This window comes from Hypomesus transpacificus, unplaced genomic scaffold (genome assembly GCF_021917145.1).
Source record: "Hypomesus transpacificus isolate Combined female unplaced genomic scaffold, fHypTra1 scaffold_386, whole genome shotgun sequence".
Taxonomy (NCBI): domain Eukaryota; kingdom Metazoa; phylum Chordata; class Actinopteri; order Osmeriformes; family Osmeridae; genus Hypomesus; species Hypomesus transpacificus.
In genome coordinates, this window is record NW_025813907.1 from 14,649 (window position 1) to 34,008 (window position 19,360).

General features: G+C 43.2%; 2 protein-coding genes across 10 annotated transcripts; both read right to left on the bottom strand.

Moving 5' to 3' along the window:
* Positions 1-2,064: 2,064 nt before the first annotated feature.
* On the bottom strand, positions 2,065-8,917 carry arid5a (AT rich interactive domain 5A (MRF1-like)). 4 transcript variants are annotated; one of them, XM_047016475.1, is made up of 7 exons: positions 8,817-8,917; positions 7,291-7,379; positions 4,638-4,797; positions 4,402-4,454; positions 3,850-3,947; positions 3,550-3,721; positions 2,065-3,428 (listed from the first exon to the last, which is right to left on the bottom strand). In XM_047016475.1, the coding sequence occupies exons 1-7, from the start codon at positions 8,818-8,820 to the stop codon at positions 2,169-2,171; spliced, it is 1,836 nt and encodes a 611-aa protein (XP_046872431.1). In that variant the 5' UTR covers positions 8,821-8,917; the 3' UTR covers positions 2,065-2,168. The 4 variants fall into 4 exon arrangements, with proteins under 4 accessions (XP_046872431.1, XP_046872430.1, XP_046872435.1 ...); XM_047016474.1 differs by having other exon boundaries at positions 7,276-7,379; XM_047016479.1 differs by lacking the exons at positions 4,402-4,454; positions 4,638-4,797.
* A 2,085-nt stretch (positions 8,918-11,002) lies between these two features.
* Positions 11,003-18,917, bottom strand: LOC124464575 (drebrin-like protein B). Of its 6 annotated transcripts, XM_047016481.1 has the most exons (16): positions 18,727-18,910; positions 17,568-17,623; positions 17,352-17,464; positions 17,183-17,257; positions 16,684-16,830; positions 15,983-16,060; positions 15,571-15,722; positions 15,342-15,396; positions 15,060-15,134; positions 14,625-14,745; positions 14,239-14,349; positions 13,830-13,901; positions 13,255-13,326; positions 12,865-12,941; positions 12,672-12,759; positions 11,003-12,496 (listed from the first exon to the last, which is right to left on the bottom strand). In XM_047016481.1, exons 1-16 carry the CDS (start codon positions 18,807-18,809, stop codon positions 12,360-12,362), a joined length of 1,512 nt encoding a protein of 503 aa, XP_046872437.1. In that variant the 5' UTR covers positions 18,810-18,910; the 3' UTR covers positions 11,003-12,359. The 6 variants fall into 6 exon arrangements, 4 of the variants coding, with proteins under 4 accessions (XP_046872437.1, XP_046872438.1, XP_046872439.1 ...); XM_047016482.1 differs by lacking the exon at positions 13,255-13,326; XM_047016483.1 differs by lacking the exon at positions 14,239-14,349 and having other exon boundaries at positions 18,727-18,909.
* Positions 18,918-19,360: the final 443 nt, after the last annotated feature.

Below are 19,360 nucleotides of genomic sequence, written 5' to 3' on the forward strand. Positions count from 1 at the left end.
TATACAAAACAGACAATAGAGGAGGTGCATTTCATGCCGGGCTTACTGTAATGCACCCCCTGCTAACTCTGACTAGGAAAGTGTCACTTGCCTGAAACTTACTGTGGTTACTCATACTACTAGTGTAGGTTATACATAATGTTAGTTTTGATGTGCTTATTGTATGAAAGTATATTGTGCTGTACACATTTCCTGTAACAGTAACCATGATGTATGGCAATTACAGTAACAATTTCCATGGCAGTGTAAGTGCAATATGTGATGTGAAACCTTGTAGGCTACTCTTGAATTACTGTAATCTTTTTTCTGTTTGATACACATTTACATTTTACATGTATTCATTTAGCAGACGCTTTTATCCAAAGCGACTTCCAAGAGACAGCTTTACAAAAGTGCATAGGTCAATGATCCTAAACAACGAGATAGCCCCAAAAACATTGTTGTTAGCCAAAACATTAAGGGTTTTTCACAATGTATGCTTCATGTTTTGGCTACCCGAAATGTTTGGGGCTATCGCGTTGTTACTGTATGATACAGTAAGTGACCTATGCACTCTTGTAAAGCTCTCTTGGAAGTCGCTTTGGATAAAAGCATCTGCTAAATGAATAAATGTAAATGTAGATTGAGACACATTGTATTCTGGAAAGAAAACATCTACTACAGTAACTGTAGCACAGTGCACATAAGGGATATTTCTAAGGTTCACTGCCATACTGACAAAACATCTAAACATTTTGACCTGCAGTGTTTACACAATGCCAAAGGGACTTTTCATTTTGGGGGCACTGACTATTTGTATGAGAAAAGGATTTAGTTTTGACTGATAAGTTGTCTGTTTTAGGAAAGAGATTACCCTTTGCAGGTGTTCCATGGTGTTTTGCTGAACCATCTGGGTTATTTTGGCAAACGTATTTAAAGGTTTGAGTATGTTCTCTTTTTTCTCGAGAGATGAGCCAAAGCAATCGAGAAGGAACTTTTCATTTTGGGGGCACTGACTATTTATATGAGAAAATAATTTAGTTTTGAAGCATGAGTTAACTGTTTTGGGTGAGATATGATCTTTTGAAGGTGATCTATGTAGTTGTGCTGAACCATATAGGCTATTTTGCTAAATGCACGTGGAGCTTTGAGAATGTAATTTCTGTTTCAAGAATTGAGCCAAACCAATTGAGAAAAACTGTATCCAAACCGACTTCCAAGCTGTCTGCTTTACAAAAGTGCATAGGTCAATGGTCCTAAACAATGAGATAGCCACAAAAACATTGTGGTTAGCCAAAACATGAAGCATACATTACAGTATTGTTGCTTGCTTTTCTACAGGTGCACTCTTGCACTTTTGAGGTTCATTTTGTTTAGTTGTAACTTGTTTGGCTACATGCTCTTATGGTTCTTCTCTTTGGCACTTTCTGTATTTGGGTTTTTCACAATGTATGCTTCATGTTTTGGCTACCCGAAATGTTTGGGGCTATCGCGTTGTTACTGTATGATCAGTGACCTATGCACTCTTGTAAAGCTCTCTTGGAAGTCGCTTTGGATGAAAGCATCTGCTAAATGAATAAATTTACACTGTAAATGCAGATTGAGACACATTGTATTCTGGAAAGAAAACATCTACTACAGTAACTGTAGCACAGTGCACATGAGGGATATTTCTAAGGTCCACTGCCATACTGACAAAACATCTAAACATTTTGACCTGCAGTGTTTACACAATGCCAAAGGGACTTTTCATTTTGGGGGCACTGACTATTTGTATGAGAGAAGGATTTAGTTTTGACTGATAAGTTGTCTGTTTTAGGAAAGAGATGACCCTTTGCAGGTGTTCCATGGTGTTTTGCTGAACCATCTGGGTTATTTTGGCAAATGTATTTAAAGGTTTGAGAATGTTCAATTTTTTCGAGCGATGAGCCAAAGCAATCGAGAAGGAACTTTTCATTTTGAGGGCACTGACTATTTATATGAGAAAATGATTTGGTTTTGAAGCATGAGTTAACTGTTTTGGGTGAGATATGACCTTTTGAAGGTGATCTATGTAGTTGTGCTGAACCATATAGGCTATTTTGCTAAATGCACGTGGAGCTTTGAGAATGTCATTTCTGTTTCAAGAATTGAGCCAAAGCAATCGAGAAAAACTGTAAGACTCGACAGTGGAGTTCAGTGGGATTGGATCACAGCCTGGTGTGAGAATAATGTGGATTCGCCCCGTGGAGTCTGTAACCTGTCTGGATATTCCACACAGGAGACGGATAGGGATGGTAGTGCGCAGGGTCGTAGGGGGCGGACTGGTTGGGTCCCATCGTGACATGGCGATGATACACTGGACCGGGCTGGGCCTGGGGCAGCCTCATGTTGCCGGGCAGAAAAACAGGGTGGAAGCCTTGTGGATGTCGAAGGTCCCTAGCTGCTCTGTCATAGGCTGGTACGAGGTAGGACACGGGAATGCCGGAGGTGGGATGGAACACGGCCTGTTGGGAGGGTTGAGGTTTAGGCAGCATAGTTCTGGACCTCTCTTTCCTCTCTGCCACGTAAAGCGGAGGAGGTGCTACGTGGATCCTCTTAGCGTAGGTCAAAGTGCCGTCGTGCTGCATCGACCTGTTCGGGTTCTGGAGATGTCTGTAAGCTGGCTGAAAAGGAATGGGCCTCAGAGGCTCCACAGATTTGTGAGGAACTTTGGTGAAACCCGACGCACTGGCGGAAGGCACCTTAATGACAGCGTAAGCGCTCGGCGTTGGGAGCACCATGTAAGGAGCCGGGAGGCCGCTGGTCATGTTGCGGACAGGGCTCCACACAGGTGGTTTACTCTGGCTTTTGATAGGGACCGCGTCAGCCGGCAGGGAGCCCGTTAGGGGAGCGTTTCTACGTGGGCTGGAGGAGTCGGGGACGTCTTTACCGCTGAAGCCGCTCTGGGGGGTGGGAACTCCACCGGGGCTGGACGCAGGGAGGTGGCCTGCGGGGTAGGCGTGGGGTGATTCCGGGCGGAGGTGCAAGGTTTTGTCAGCGGGCTGCGCCGCGCCGTCCTCGGAGGAGACGGAGTAAGGGGAGGAGCAGCGGGAGGAGCAGGAGGAGCGGGGTAGAGGAGAGCCTTCGGAGGAGTTGCAGCTGTGGACGCTGGGTTGGAGGCCCGAAGACGGGGAGCAGTGGATGACGGAGGGCCTGTCCTTCGCCTCCTCCTCTCTGCAGCCGGGGCTCAGTCCCAGGCTGGCCTGGGCCATGCGCTTCTTCTTCTCCAGGGGGGATATGACCTCCCCAGGCGTGGAAGGCCCGTGGCTGCTCCAGGAGAACGCGGCGGGGGTCGAGACCAGCTGGGGGTGCGGCGTGTAGAGGGTGTGCGAGTGGTCGTCGCCATCTTTGTTCGGCTTTGAGCAGCCTGCGAAGGAAGGCACATATGCTCCGCTCTGACACTGGGTAGCCTCTGGTCTGCTCTGCACCTGAAACAAAAGCACCAGATACACGGTTCATATTTTTACCCACACATAGGGAAGAGAGAAGAGGAAAAGACATTGTAACTATCCCACAACAGACTTGGGTTATTTAAGATTGTGCAACTACCTGGGAAACCGCCGGAGAATCTGTGTCCTTCTCCAGCTGGGTGCTCTTCCTCTTGCCGTCAGACTTGCACCCCTTGCCCTCCAGGCCCCTCTTATATTGTTTCCGCGGTTTGCTTTGAGGCAGGGGCTTGTCTTCCTCCCCTCTCCGCTCTCTCTCGAAGGGCAGGACAAGCCTATCAGACACAAGGACACATGACCAGGGGTCATTGCAGGCAGACGTTAGGCTCTGGCAGGTGAGAAGGTTCAGAGTTTTCTTTTTTCTCTCTCTCTCTCCCTCTCTCTGCAGGGACAGTGTCCTTACCTCTCATAGTGTCTGCGGGTGCAGGTGGCAGCGCTAGTACTTCCTGGACTGCCTCCCAGTTCGTCATACACGCTCTTCCACAGTCTCCGGGCAGTTACCTGAGGGAGTCACAAGGGCTCAGTGTTAAAAAAGAAAATAAACAAACTTTGATGGAGGGAGAAAATTGCGATTTGTTTACCAAGATGGAAAACGATTGTGTGGGCCTTGCTGAACAAATACTTTTGTCCTCGTGAACTTTTATTTCCACACAGCCTCTCTAGCTTAGAGCATTCAAGGCTTCTAGTGGAAAATTCATTCAAGTCAAAAGAACAAAACCATCGCTACATATCTATCTTCATGCCGACAGCTCAGTGTGGTCTAATGTGGTGAGATGGGTCATGTTTATATCCTGTCAACTGCTGTTCATTTTCCACCAATGAAACACCTGCATGGTCTTTCGCAACATGCACAAGCTGTTGCGTGTGAATGTGTGACTGTCTGCTCAAATAGTTTTTAAAAAAAGATTTAAAGAAAAAAAGTCAAATAACTATTCTGCTGTACAGTTGTACTCACAGAGTCATATCCCCCAAGCTTCTCAACCGCTTTGTAGATTCTCCAAAGGTTAACTGCAAATAGAAACCATATCTATTGGGACATGCAGTTATTTTTATCATTAACAAATAATATTTTTATATTAAACTTTTGCATTATGTATACATGTAATTCCAAACTGATCTTGAAAATTATAATTCTGTGTAGAGATATAAATGAAGAGGGATGATGACCATATGCTTTGAGCATGGACTCACTCTGCTTAAACCCCAGGTGTGGTATTCTCTCGATTGGTGTACCTCTGTCCTTCATAAAACAGTTGAGACTGGCTATAAAAGACCTCTCGTCTGTCTTCCCTGGGCTACTGCTGGACTGGGCGTCACGGTTACTGGTGGAAACGGGGATCTCCATGACAGTCTAGAGTCAACGTCACCAGATACACATCGTCAGGAAGGATAACAGATTAAGATTGACTGCATGTAGTGTGAACTCATTGTATTATTTGGTGTGTCATTAAAGAAAACATTGTACAAATACTGGGGGGGGGGGGGGAGCAAGCTAATAGAACAATGTCACACTGTCTGATCCTGAGTGAAAAAGATTTGAAGTGAAACACAAAATAACACTGTTTGGTTTTACCACGACTTTCAATAAGTAACCACCATACATCCTGTTTAAAGGGAAACCAACAGACATGAGGGTTTTCAGTCTAGACCTGACAATTACTCCAATGTCTATAATGGAGTCTCAAATACGAAATATGATCACGTATTTAAGCAAACAACTTCCGTTAGGCTTTTAGTCTCATTTCAGCAGGCACAGAAGTGGGTCATGGAATGTCACTGAAGGTGTACAGTGGAAGGCTACATCTTAAAGATGTAATCTGTCATCAGTTATTTGTTGAAGTACTTATCTATGAACATAGTCGCTTCTGAAAAGTCTCCACACTGTTATCAAGATGCCGTGAAGAAGTTTGGCTCAAACTTTCAAAAAAACGTTTATAAATTGACATACAAGCAATTACAAAGAAGCAAAATAACATTTTTGCATAGTGCAGCTAAAATGAGAAATGAAACAGTGTATGTATGCAGATTAAAACCACCCTCTACAGATAAATGCCGTGCTCACTGAAGTGTCATGCCTACAAATGACTATGACCAAGCTGAAGCTGTTTGTCATTACGAAAGTTAGATTTTTTAGTAATGTAACCATGGGAACGATTGGAAGTAATGTCTTTATGGTAAAAGGTTTTGTAAAATATGCATATTATCACATTTATCAAACAGTTTTTATATGCATATAACAGATCACCACAGCGGTCCGTAGGAAGTCCTGTGTCAAGTTCTGAGTAAGGGATTTGATTTTGGGTACTGGGTTCATGGAATGTCTAGTAAGAACAGTAACATTAAAAGGAAGATAAATGAAGAACTGTGCCAATATTCCAGTCTGAATCATCAAATACAAACACAATTTTGTTTCTGGCTTACGTTTCACAGGGTAACAGCCAAACATGGTTTCATATTGAATCAAGTTCCTCTTTGTGGTGGCTTGTTCCCAGAAGTGAGCCCCTCTAATGAGTAATAGTGAAGAAGCTGGGTTCTAACTAGGATAGCCCTGACTGAGTCATATATCTTTACATCTGGCCCCTAGATTTGGCCCCCGGCTACCAAACTTTTTATTGTTCTTAGGCCACAAGTCTAGTTTTTAAAAACCACGGTGACTCTATGTACCTAAACAGACCACCTGTTCCTCTCTATAATCCTCAACAGCCTTACAGATTAGAAAAGGCCTTGCATTTAAGAGATCTTTCCTAATCAGACCTGTCTTAATGATAAATTACGCTAAAGTAATGATGCCCCCAATACCAAAAGGTATTGCAACCATTAAAAAGACAAGTGATGTGCTACAGGACTTATTTGATTAAAACTATAGAACCGTTTTCAATTCCACAAAACATTGATATCAGTCAGCCTGACTGAAATTGGTCTCACACAGGAAGCAGCAGTCGTCTCAGTTACCTCGCCCCCCCCCCCCCCCCCCCCCCCCCCCCCCCCCCCCCCCTCTGCACCTCACTATCTCACAGTCGTCTAGGCTGATATCAATGCAAAGGACTGTCAGTAAACAGCGACTACATTTCCACCGCATTCACATTTTTGGAAATTTGCGTAGGAGACGTTTGTGTCAGTGAGTTGATATGACTCTCACAAGGATTGGTGGTGATGTGCTGGCCTGTTGCTATCGACCCGTATTTACCACTGAAACCATCAGGCTTTTTTCTCAGCGCTGTGTCTTGGAAATTTGATGCATCTCTGCACTGAGTTTTGTTTTGTCATCTTCAATTACCAGAAATATATCTGAGAAGAGATCCTGCAGTTTTTGGTTGAGCGTGTGTGTGTGCGTTCACCCACAAACAAGACACCACCCACTAACTTTCACAGAAAAGAATCATCCTGCTTTTACTCATTTAAGAATCATAATAAGAAATTCAGATGATTGATATTGCGTGCTCCTGTATCAGTTCAGTTTTAATAAGTAGAAGAAAAAAAAAGGTGTCCAATTTCACGAGAATGGTCAGAAAAAAAGATAATGTACCATTTAAAAATAAATGGGCTGAGAAAATATGGCCAGTGAACGGGTGAACAGATCTACTGCTGGTCGGCTTGCCCACTTCTCCAATTCTTAAAGTGTTCTTTTCAATTCAGCCTTTTACATGAATCTTATGTTTAGCTAATTTGACGTTTAGTGAAAAAAAAAGGAACACGACTAGAGGAATTGAAAGTATAATTCACAGGATACAAAGGGTGCAAATGCGTTCATTTCCTCGTTCACAATTGTGCCACAGTAGATGGACACCCAAGCCCTATTGTGAGTTGTGAGTTGAGAGTCCAGTCTCACCTGGTCCAGTCTCACCTGGTCCAGTGGCAGGTCTATGCTCCCATCTTCTTCTCTGACTGTGCTCTGTTGTGAACTCTCACTATGTTTCTTTTCCGGTTCCATCACTGCCAGAGAACAAAGGAGACAGTAAGTCACTGTGAGACATGAGAGGAATAACCTTCCACTCAATGCAATGGAAAGTCATTACTTAAAGCACAACAATGAATCATATAGTCCTGCAAAATAGCACTTTGCTTGGTGATGAAGACAAGCTTTTTAGACAGGCTTTTAAAAGAGTACTGAACAGAATCTTGAATGTTGAAACACACACCAGGCCAGAATTGTGTTCAAAGAGAGATGGTGGTTGCAGAGAATGTGACCAATGGTATTTTGCAATTAAGAAACTTTAATTTACTGTCTATTTAAGAAATACTGGTTCATTAGAAACAGCTGGTAATGTAAAGTGTCAAGACACAATACAGCGCTGATATCAAACCGCAAACTCACAACACCACATCCTGCTAGTGAGTCTAAACCACAGCTATGTGGTACCCTATCTGATATAAGCATAAAAGCTCCTGTTACAACAATATATACGACAACAACAAAAAGGTACGGTTACATTCTATTCTACAGCACTTTCATTACCATATAATTACCCATGTGTTCATTAATCTTTGTATGACACATAATATACACATATTTTTTTCCAATTTACAAGTGCGTGAAACGAATAATTGTGTGGTCTTTCATGGTGCTGTCAGGAGAAGAGCTCTAGAGCATCACATGAGTAGGCCTATTCACAATTCATTATTGGGAACTGTGAACAACCGCACTTTAACCTCAGTGTAGATGGTTTACATCCTTTTTCACTCTCATTGGCAGCACTGATATCACTTGTCTACTAATTCTTTACTTCTCTTTCGAAATAAGCCATTTCCTGTGCTGTGGCTTCTAACTTCAATTCGGCATCCGATAACTTCTCTTTTTCATGGCTGCAAATAACGTATTTATGCACTTCGGTAATGTCCACGGAGGAATAAAAAAAAAAAAAAGGGGATGTCATTGCCATTGTGGCATTATAAACAAATATGACCGTAAATTACACTGAATTAAATGTGGTCTGAAGCGGACACATAGATCACATAGGTCATATCTAATAGCTAGCTAGTCAATAATCTTGCTGCAAATGTGTTGATAGGTGCCGCTTTTTTTTCAGGTCAACCTAATAGGCTACTGTAAAAGCATTCAATTCAAACTGTGAAAGAGAACGAACAAGTAATTTGTAACTTGTAGCCTATATTGTAAGAATGGTATCGTAACAATCAGTCAGTTAATCAATGACCTCTTTGAAATCCACAGTAAAAGTGTATCTGCCACCATGCCATTTATTTACATCATTAGATCGTGGGTAAGAAAGGAAAGACTTCTTAATAGCTGATTACATATATATATATTTTTTTTACATCTGTCAACTACATGATAAACTTCGTTATGCTTCCACAGGTGCGCAAAAGGTCAAGCTCGATTTTATATACATACATATAAAAACAAAAACGTACCCATTGCAATCTGTATTTTGTCACCGATGTTTGTTCGCTTGTTAACATGATCTGCCTGCACCACAGTTCTGTATTCAAGAAGCCTTTTGACTTCTGTCTGCAGTCGTATATCTCGAAGTGTAACTACATCTGAACATTGCTGCAAATCTATTGGTCGAGATTTCTTCATCACAGCAAGTGTGTCTGGGAGACTGAGTTTTCGACAGCACGCACAGGCAACGTACTACAATTAAATTCAACTCAGTTTACTATTCATTAAGCATGGTTGTTTAATAACATTAATTGCACATTTGCAAGTTTTTTTCCAATTGTGATTAATTATACTACTATAATAATATTCAATAATAATTCAAAAGCAATGACTATTAAAATAATAAGTCATGATAAAATAATAAGAAAACCAATATTAACACTAACATAAAACGACACATATTTTATGTGTGCAGTGTAAAAAAAATAACAACAACTGAAAAAGTAACATTTTGTATCATTAATAGTTGTATAATCATCAAATCAGTCAGCTATTGATTAAGCATTCATTTAGTCAGGGTTTTAGTTTTTTTTTGCGGATAGAGTATGACATTTATGTTAACCTTTAAATGTCAACATAACAAAGTTATCAGTGAAGTGGTCATATCTCAGGGATTTTTTGTTGTAAAATGACAAAACACTGATTTGTTGATTAATTTATGAAAGAGATGAAATAATGGTTGTCTAGAATGACAACGATTATCTGAAAAGCCAGTTAAAACCACAGATAAATGAAATTGTGAAATCAGGTCAATGAGATCTAAGCTGCAATATTCAATGTCTCATGTGATTAACACTGATCACAACGGTGATAACAATTTTGACTGTTTCAGTTCTGTGACGTCTCAACGGACACCCATTTCAGTTTGCTGGGTTGAGTCAAAACACATATTTCCAATTCAGTAGAGGCTACTTAGATTAGTTAGGTAAATACAATCTTAGTGCTTTTGTAATATATACATGCATAGCTTACATATGTGTAGGCCTGCACACACATAGAGACAGTTCTGAAAAATAATGTGAAAAAACAGTCCACTTATTTTACCCTTCTGTTCCTCCTTAATCTTTATAAAAAGGAATGAAAAAGGTGCAGGGGTCTCTAATTTATTTCCCGAGCTGTAATACGTCAGTCAGACTTAAATAAGTATTTCTGGTGTTAATTTAGCTATAGCAAATAGGCCTACTTAAAAAGCATGCAAAAAGTTAAAGATCTGTGTTTCGTGTACCACAATCTTAACACTCATGTAACTTGATCTTGTCAGCTATCCTAAGCAAGAGCTAACATAGTCAAGCCTAAAATTGAGAACTGATGATCAGAAAGATGAGGTGAAACTAAATAAATTCCCCAACTATTCATTTCAGGCATCTACTAACAGGGGGTTGTGGTGAGGTCAAAGGACTACTGCTGTCTTGAAAAGAAATACGATGATTTTACAAAACTGTAGTTAGGTTTGAGTCACTCTCCTGAGAAGGAACCTGTTCTAGTGGTTTGCACTGGAAGCGTCATAACATCGCTTGGCCAGAGCTAACGTGAAACTAAGAAAGCTGACCCTGCTAGTACTAAATGCAGAAAAAAAATGAATAATAATGTAGGTAGGCGAAATACTTCCAACCTTTTCCAACACACGACCCCCCCTCCCCGATCCTAGGCCAAATACGATTGGTCCCCCCCCAATATACATTACAACGTAGATAATTTATTACAGCACTACTTTTGGTGTCCCCCCTCAAAAATTGCTTGAGAAAATACAAATGTAATTCCCCCCCCAAAGTATATATGAGATTTTCACCCATGGAAACAGTACGACTTTGCTTCCATTTTACAAGTTCCATATACTCAACAAGGTACTAAGGGAAAATAAACGATGATCTTAAGGATCGGTGAAGTTTAATCTACCCTTTCTTATGAAACTGAAACCTTAAGTAAAAGTCCCCAGCTGTCGCATAGCTTTATTCCAGGAAACTGCACGTCGAGTTGATATTATTGCTGAAGTTTGTGTTTGAGATTAGAGTTACAGTTAACGCCATTGAAAGTCCCCTAACTTTCACTACAAATAATCAAGTTTATCTTGTCAAACATCCAAACTAAACGCCACCTGGAGTACATCATTTTTATAATCTTATATAGTTTTGAAAGATCCAGTTAAAAAGTCAAGTCAACTTACTCATATATTTATTATGAAGAATGTCTTTGCATTACAGAATACTCTTTGAAAAAAATAAAATGACAAGTAATACATGCATTTTGAAGTGACAATGACCCTTTGTAATCAATCTTAAATTCCTTTATTTTCATTTAAAGTGACGACGTCCTACCAACTTCACTGACAGTGATTTAATTTGTTAAAAGCAGTGGCCTTGCATAATGGTTAATGATATTTCACACTGACAATGTCAAACAGATTAAAATAACAAACAGCACATTTCTGAGAATTCTTCCCCCCCCCCCCCCCGGTTCAATAACCCCCCTTTGGCAACCCTCATTTGCAACCGGCATCTTTGCAATCTAGTCAGAGCTGTTAACCCCAGCCTTATGGACCCAGGAAGTGGATCACAACTTAACAACACAAAGAGACAAAAACGATGACAACATATTTCCACTGTGTAACGAACTGGTCCCTGGAAATTTAGTAATTTGGAACAACTGAAATGTTGTGGTCAACATCCAATAACCGTTATGCATACAAACAAATACTATGGAAATCACAGAGAACCTCATTGGTATAATTTTTCAATACGCATTTACTTTAGAGATCATTCACCCAGAGCACAGCAAATATAGACCCCTGTTGGCTTTCAAATATCAAGTTCAACTGCAAAACCATATTATTGTATATATATTTTTTCACATGATTTCAAATTCACAGATGATCCACACTATTTTTTTGTTTTGTTCAAGCATACTTATTTCTTTATACAAAAACCAACACATTAAAAAAAATATTTTTCTAGCACGAAAGGCAAAAACAAGGCAAAGACATCATAGTTGGTACCATGTGCTATGAAAATAAATGTTCCTGAAATCGACAGGACAATTGCTACAAATAACAATAGTTTATACCTGAAATAAAAACTAAATTCACTGTTTAAGGAATGTTAACTTATAGTGCTATCAAAGACAACAATGGAATATTAGGCGGAACCAATCAATAAAAGGCTAACATAACTGCATCACATTAAAAGGTAAGAGATTCAATTCAGGGGCTGACCAGCCAACATGCGTGTCTCCTAACAGATCCCTCTATGACATCATAACTGTTCACGACATCAACAACATAATGGAATGGAATTGTGTTCTGGAACAGGGACCCAGGCTGGAAGGCCCTGTGGTTATTCTGCATACCTTGGTCCATGATGTAGAAGGAACAGTGTCTCTGGTCTTCTGACTGCGAGGTAAGCTCTGTCCTGCTGCGTGGCTGGGGGTGGTCTGTCTGTGGAGGATTCGTCTTCTTTGGGGAGTCGTGGTTGGGGGGGGGCAATTATGCAGACCGAATGAAGGGGTCTGGCCCAAACTTACATAAGCTCCACATAATTGGCCGGGAACATCCCATAATGGCCGTTGGGGCCGTATCCACGCCACCAGCCCTCGTCGATCATCTCGATGCCGGTGATGACGTCGTCAGGATCGAAGGAAATCTCTGTGTCATCGGCTAGGGACAAAGACACAGAAATAGTATGAGTAGATTATTATAATGTGTTTATTTAGCAGACGCCGTTATCCAAAGCGACTTACAAGAGGGAATTTGAACCTTCGACCTCCTGACCTGCAGGCGAATGCTCTAACCACTAAGCTATGCCTCTCAGGTTGAGTGTAATGGTGCTCACCGGCCTGGTAGTCGTACAGCGCCCTGGCAGTGACTTCTCGGCCTGTGGTTTCCTCCGCCGCCACCTCAGGTGTTTCCTGTTCCTTCACCTGAGAGACGCAGGTGCGATGAGGGGGGGGGGGGATTTCACACATCTTGACACACTTCCTGTTTACGGTACAAGGAAGAGGTCACATGCCGCGGTATATATTTACCTCAATGGGCTCTTCGTACAGCTGTTTCTGAGCTGGCTCCACAGCAGGGGTTTGGAAGTTGGTTGCTGGCGCCTTCTCTGAAAGGGAAAGAATATAGTCAGCCTCGCGCACGAGCAGTGCCTCTCTCGACCAGCAGGTGGCAGCAGAGCAGCGGCAAATCCACGCAGCAATCGGCTCACGGATGCAACTGGAAGAAATGTGGGCAGGGAAATGACCATGGTATAAAACTGAAATGATGTTTTGTTAATAGAGGTGATATGGAGGGGAGAGGGCATTTGGATCTACTCAGGAACTGTGTGTTCCAATTATGAAGTGTGTGCACGTGTGTGTGTGTGCCTGTGTGTGCGTGTGCCTGTGTGTGTGTGTGTGCGTGTGTGAAGTGGGTCCCACCTTGCCACTCTTCCTGGGGTGTGACCTCCTGCTCAGCGAGCTCACAAGGGGCCTGCTCATCCACACTGGGCTCTTATGACAAACACACACAGACACAGTGACACACGGGACCAGACGCCACCGCCAGAACACACACACACACAGATCCAGACAACTCTACAACGTTCCCACAGGCCCAGCCTGCACACCCTCACAGGGAACACTGAACCAACTCTGGAGGCCCAAGTAACAAGCACCAGGTGAAGGCTGGAGACAGCCAATTGTGGTGTTTATGAGGGTGGTATGTCTCTAGTAGCCGAGAAAAGGTGAAATTGGTATGAGTAGGATGTTGCAGCAGAACAGCAGCAAGTCCACACTGGTGACGACTCCTGGACACAACTGGAAGAAATGTGGGCAGAGAAATACCATGGCACAAAACTGAAATGCTGTTTGGTTTTATAGATGTGATGACATTTAGGGGGACGGGGCATTCAATCACTCTGCATTCTATCCTGTGTGTAGCGGTGTGTTCCAACCATGAAGTGTGTGCACGTGTGTGTGTGTGTGTGTCTGTGTGTGTGTGAAGTGGGTCCCACCTTGCCACTCTTCCTGGGGTGTGACCTCCTGCTCAGAGAGCTCACAAGGGGCCTGCTCATCCACACTGGGCTCTTATGACAAACACACACAGACACAGTGACACACGGGACCAGACGCCACCGCCAGAACACACACACACACAGATCCAGACAACTCTACAACGTTCCCACAGCCCCAGCCTGCACACCCTCACAGGGAACACTGAACCAACGCTGATGGAACAAACGAGTGACGGCAAGGCAGCAGGCGAGGGTTAGAGGCAGACCGCAAGGAGCGTTCAGCACGGACAGGAAGTGAGTTGTCACGGGCAACACGCGTGATTGGATGTGTGTGTGTGTGTCTTCGTGTGTGTGATTCAATGTGTGTGTGTGTGTGTGTGTGCGTGCGTGTGTGAGAGAGAACTCAGACCTGTGGCGGGGACAGGAGAGGCGGAGCCTGCAGGGGAGGCTTGGCGCCGAGGTGAGCTGGACCGTTCGGGCTCGCAAGGTGGCTTAGAGAGAAACGGGCTGTTCAAACGCCCTGAGACAGACAGACAGACAGACAGACATGGAGTGACAAACGCAGACAAGCAGACAGACAGAGACCATGAGTAGGACAGAGAAGAGCTAGCAGATGGCCAGAGAGGTTACCCAGCAGAGAGAGTAACACAACACACTGCAGATGGGGCGGTGAGAGGAGGCGTTAGGACGTCGTGATTGAGAGACAGGCCCAGGAGCTGACAGGACGTGACAGTTCCACGAGGCGAACATTTTGAAAAATGAAATGCAAATCTTCCTTGGTAGGGGAGAGCTTACCAGGCTGGGGGCTGTCTGGGGCGGGCGAGGTGTCAGAGCTGCTGGGGGGCATGCCCCTCTCTCTCTGCTTGAACATCTCTCTGGGGTTCATGGAACGCTGTGAGATCACCGAGGCAGCTTCCTGGAACACAGTGACTCAGCCAATCACACACGGGCTACATCGCAGCAGCCAATGGATATCAATGGAAGGCTTGCATCACAATGAGAGAATCTGATGAAACCTGTCCCTTGATAGACAGATACTGTAATTTACAAAGAAATGTTTGGAGATATTTATAAGAAAAGAGGAAGTATGGAGCAAATACAAGTAGAGAGCAGTCAGCTGAAAAAGAAAAAGAGGAGTCGACTGAAGTGAAAGGTTAAACGGGAAAACAAAACCAGAGGAGAGAAAGAGTCGGTCCGGAGAGGGGACTTCATTCCTGCAGGGTAACTCACGTTGGCCTTTTCCAGAGATTCAGCTCGCTTGAAGCCTTTCTTCTGGCCTGCCTGGTGCTCTTTCTCCTGCTCCTCCTATAGACCGTAACGATGGTGAAGGGAGCATATCGGTGTGAACTCTACCCCTGGGCTAGCTTTAGGCTACTACTGAAGTCTATTGGCCAGTAGAATCAAATTCAATCCCTGTGACTACTACGCTAACATTCACTAAATAACTAGCCTTGGGGGAGAGATCTGATCTGAAGCCGGCATCTCTGCGCAAGCTTGCCAGAAACAACTCACCCATTGTTGTTTTTCATGGTCTCTGTTCTCTGCTTCCTGTTGCTGCTGGTACTTCCTGTTTCAACAAAAAACGGTCCGACGCAAAAAAGGTGAGACACAGACACACCCCCCCAGGACAGCGTGTGGGAGACGTTTAGCAGCACAGGTTTCCGTGTGTGTGTGTGTCCATGTGTGTGTGTGTGAGAGGGAGGGAGAGAGAGAGAGGGGGAGCTCAGCTTCAGCCTCTTACTTCTGCTGGTCAATCTGGGAGGCCCTCTCCTTGTCCCTCTTGTCCCTCTGTGCTGCCTCCTTCACCTCACGGTCCTTCCTCTCCCGGTCCAGGTGCTGCAGCTCCTCGTCCGCCTTGCGCCGCTCCTCCTGACGACGCTTCTCCTCGTCTTTCTGACCACGGACACACACACACACACACACGACAGTAGGTGTCACTCTGTACTCTAGCCCTGGGTGTGTGTCACAATCCATCCAGTACCCCTGTTACGACACACAGGGTTCTGAACTGTTTTTCGGTATTAGGGATTTAGGGAGGTTCTAGTCAGGGATCTGATGTTCTGTGGAGCTGTGGAACTGAGCTACTTGTGGGAGGGTGACAGAGAGGTTCTCCAGAGAGGTTCTTCAGAGAGGTTCTCCATGGTGTGTCTTACCTCAGCCTGGGCCCAGAAATTATCTTTGTTCGTCCGTTTGATTTCGGACATGGCATTGGTCTTCTGGTACACCGAGCCCTGTGAGATGACATGTCCATTTAACAGCAGCTCTACTATCTACACAGATTCAGATTTAATGTTTCATGCTCAATTATATACAGATGCAGGGTATCCAACTGCTAAACAGTCTTATGTCCGCATTCAGCGAGTTGTCACCTGTGCCTTTCAATCAACAAAAACATGTTTTCTGCCCTTGTAAAAAGAAAATAAGAAAATAAAAGTTGGCTAAGCAAGCAATAACATGTTCTGATTCAATGTGCTGAGTTAACACTCTGGGCAAGCAGACTACTCCACATCACATTGAGAGCAAGCTAAGCCACTGGATTCTACAGTGATGAGTCACTAAGTGGGGGACTGCCAAAACACCCAGCACAACAGAAATATAGGAACTCACACTGATTATACTAAGCTCTCAGCTCTGTGCAATCATTTAACTAGGCACTGCCCTTAACCACAACACTACCCACTTGGTACAGAAACAAGCGTGTTGAAATTTAAGGCTGAATCATTCCGATCACACGTACTGCTGTCAAAGAATCACGCTTACCGTTCATCCTAACCTTCAACGGATCCATACAACGGAAATAAACAAAAGCAAAGAGGAGGAACCAGGCCTTGTGCCTTGTCTGCTAGCTCCATACCACGGGGCCCTGAGGGCCGGAATCCCTGAAGCGGTTGGACTCTTTGTGGAAGCTGTAGTTGGCCCCGGATGCCTTGGCAACCTTTTGCATAATCGCCTCGGGCTCCACGTCGTCCTCTGCGCGGGCGTTGATCGTCACATGGGCGCCCTGGAGTTACACAAATCAATTCAGCTACTGAAACGACACTCTTAAGCACCCACGTGTGCAGGTATGCACACAAAGAACACAAACACACAAGCAAACATTGATAGCATCGTTGATGTGTTATCTATTGATAACTTTGAAATGACCACAAGTAGACAATGCTTTCAGGATACAAAGCCTGTTCAGATTATATTCTACAAGTATTTCCCAGCTGGGACTATAGGACTATGAGACCAGTACTCCAATCTACAATAACCTCTCAACCTGACGCAACCTGTGGGATGATGGTAGCCCCAACCATGATGACCGAGCCTCCACACTGGTGACAGAAAACTGAAATAGGTGTCATAATTACCAGGAGAAAATTGGCCATAGAGCTGACATGATTGGCACACAGTCCTTTCCTTGCATCTTTCACACCTTCTCCAGTCTGTAACACACACAAAGAAAACTCATGAGCGCCTTTGTTTCGAAGTTTGAGAGAGGGTGGACAGATGGAGATATCAAGAAAGTGCTGAAATTACCCAGTTGATGAGGACATATTTGGGAAGGCCGGAATTTGGATCTTCAACGCGAGTGAAAGCATACATAATTTTCCCACTGCTTAGCTCTTCCACCAGTTCATCCAGTCCACCGTCTGAAAAGGGCAAATTAAGGCAAATTCAACACGGACAAGTCCTGCAAACACTGCAGATTACAAAGGCATTTAGAGGGAACTCAATGCTCTTCCAGGCACTTACCTCCTGTGCCAGCCAACCGGATGTCATTAGTGTTTCCCTCATAAGTAAACAAGGCCCTGAGAGGAAAAAAGCAGGCCAAGGTATAACGACTGCAGCTCAATTCTGCTGTGTAACTGCACTTGTGTGGTCAGAGCAGTTTCAGTCAACTAACATTGAGGCTTAACCTTTGTGCACTCTGGTCTTTATGATACCTGGGCAGTTAATATAGAACTGAGTTAATTTCCTGGTAAGACAAAAGCCTGGTAGGAAATATTTACAGCATTATTGTCTCAGTGAAAATGTGTAATTCTGTACTGTTGTCAATATATTTAGACGATCACAGGTACCAGCAATCATTGGTCTGAGAAAAACGTTAAGTATTTAATACATCTTTATAATATGTAATATAATATCCTATTTTAAATCACAGTTTAATATATTAATTATGTTCTTGACATAAAGAGGCCTGCTTACACTGTCTATGAAACTCTTACAAGGAGGTTAATTAATTCAGGTCAGCCTTAAACACCGGCACCAACAGGTTTCCTGTGAACCCCAAGAGGAACTGATATTCATAGCTTTGTTCCTTCGAAGTTGCTTAGCTACTGTAAAAGGAGTCGGAAGCTTATTTGATTTCCTGACTTGCAAATTGGTTTTACACTTGTGTGAAAAGTTTTCGGCACAAAAACCATGTGAAAGGCCAACAATAACCCGAACTACCACAAATTAATAAAATGGCTAGCTAGCACTGGCTGAGTATATTGTTTTTTGTTGTCTTCTGTACACAATGCAGTGAGATTACTAGTGATATACTATGTTTGATTTGATAGGCCTTCAACAGATGTGGCATTAGATGTATATGACCACAACTTATCAAAGCTTCCTGCTAGCTAAAATAGCTAAGGAAATGCCGCTTAGATAGCGGCTCAGCCCTCCAGGGTCATGCATCAGTTCCGATATTTTAACTAGAAAACGTGCACTTACTACTAAAACGTACATAGTAGCAATGCTTAACGCTACATAACTTAAATGAACTGATATCCCCATAGACCATCGCAAGCGACAGAATAGCTAAGCTTAGCTAGCTGAGTTGCCTGTAATGACAGAAACTAGCAAGCTACAAAGATGAACGTGCGGATGCAATAAATGTTTGTGCCAATTTTACATGCTGTCGTCTTACCAGTTGGTAGCAGATTTCTCATCCACCACTTCTTTATATGCTGCTGACAAGGCGCTCCCGTTTTTGCTGAGATTAACTGCCATGTTCAATTTGAATATAGCCTTGATACACCCGTCCTGCGGGAGGAGAGGCTTTGGAATGACTTTTGATAGAGATCTCACACACAGGAAGCAGAGGATCGCCACATCATGAACCAAGCATCCACTCCCCTTGCCATTGGGGACGCTTCAATCTGTAGCTTGATTCGCCCGAATTTCCGAGGGCGGAGTCAAAACTGTGCTCCTTACTTGTGAGGATGGGAGCATAACTGTCGTGACGCTAATGAACGGGAAAATACCTCAAATTTCACTAGAACGTTCAATGCAGTACGTAAGAATCTAATCTACATGATCAAAACGAATGTTTAATGTAATCTCCCTGGTAAAAAAATAAACAATCAAGTGAAAAACAGTTTACAACAAAAGGAGCTTTATTAATTAATTTGTTTTGACAATTCAATAGTTATTTTCTTTCAAACTTTAAGTGTATGCAAGGGGGGATAGTTGTTCATGATGACAGAAAGTCTTAAGCACATACAGATTTCCAATTTCCAGATGCATTAATATTAGAAGGCTGGTCCTGCGTTTCAAGATAG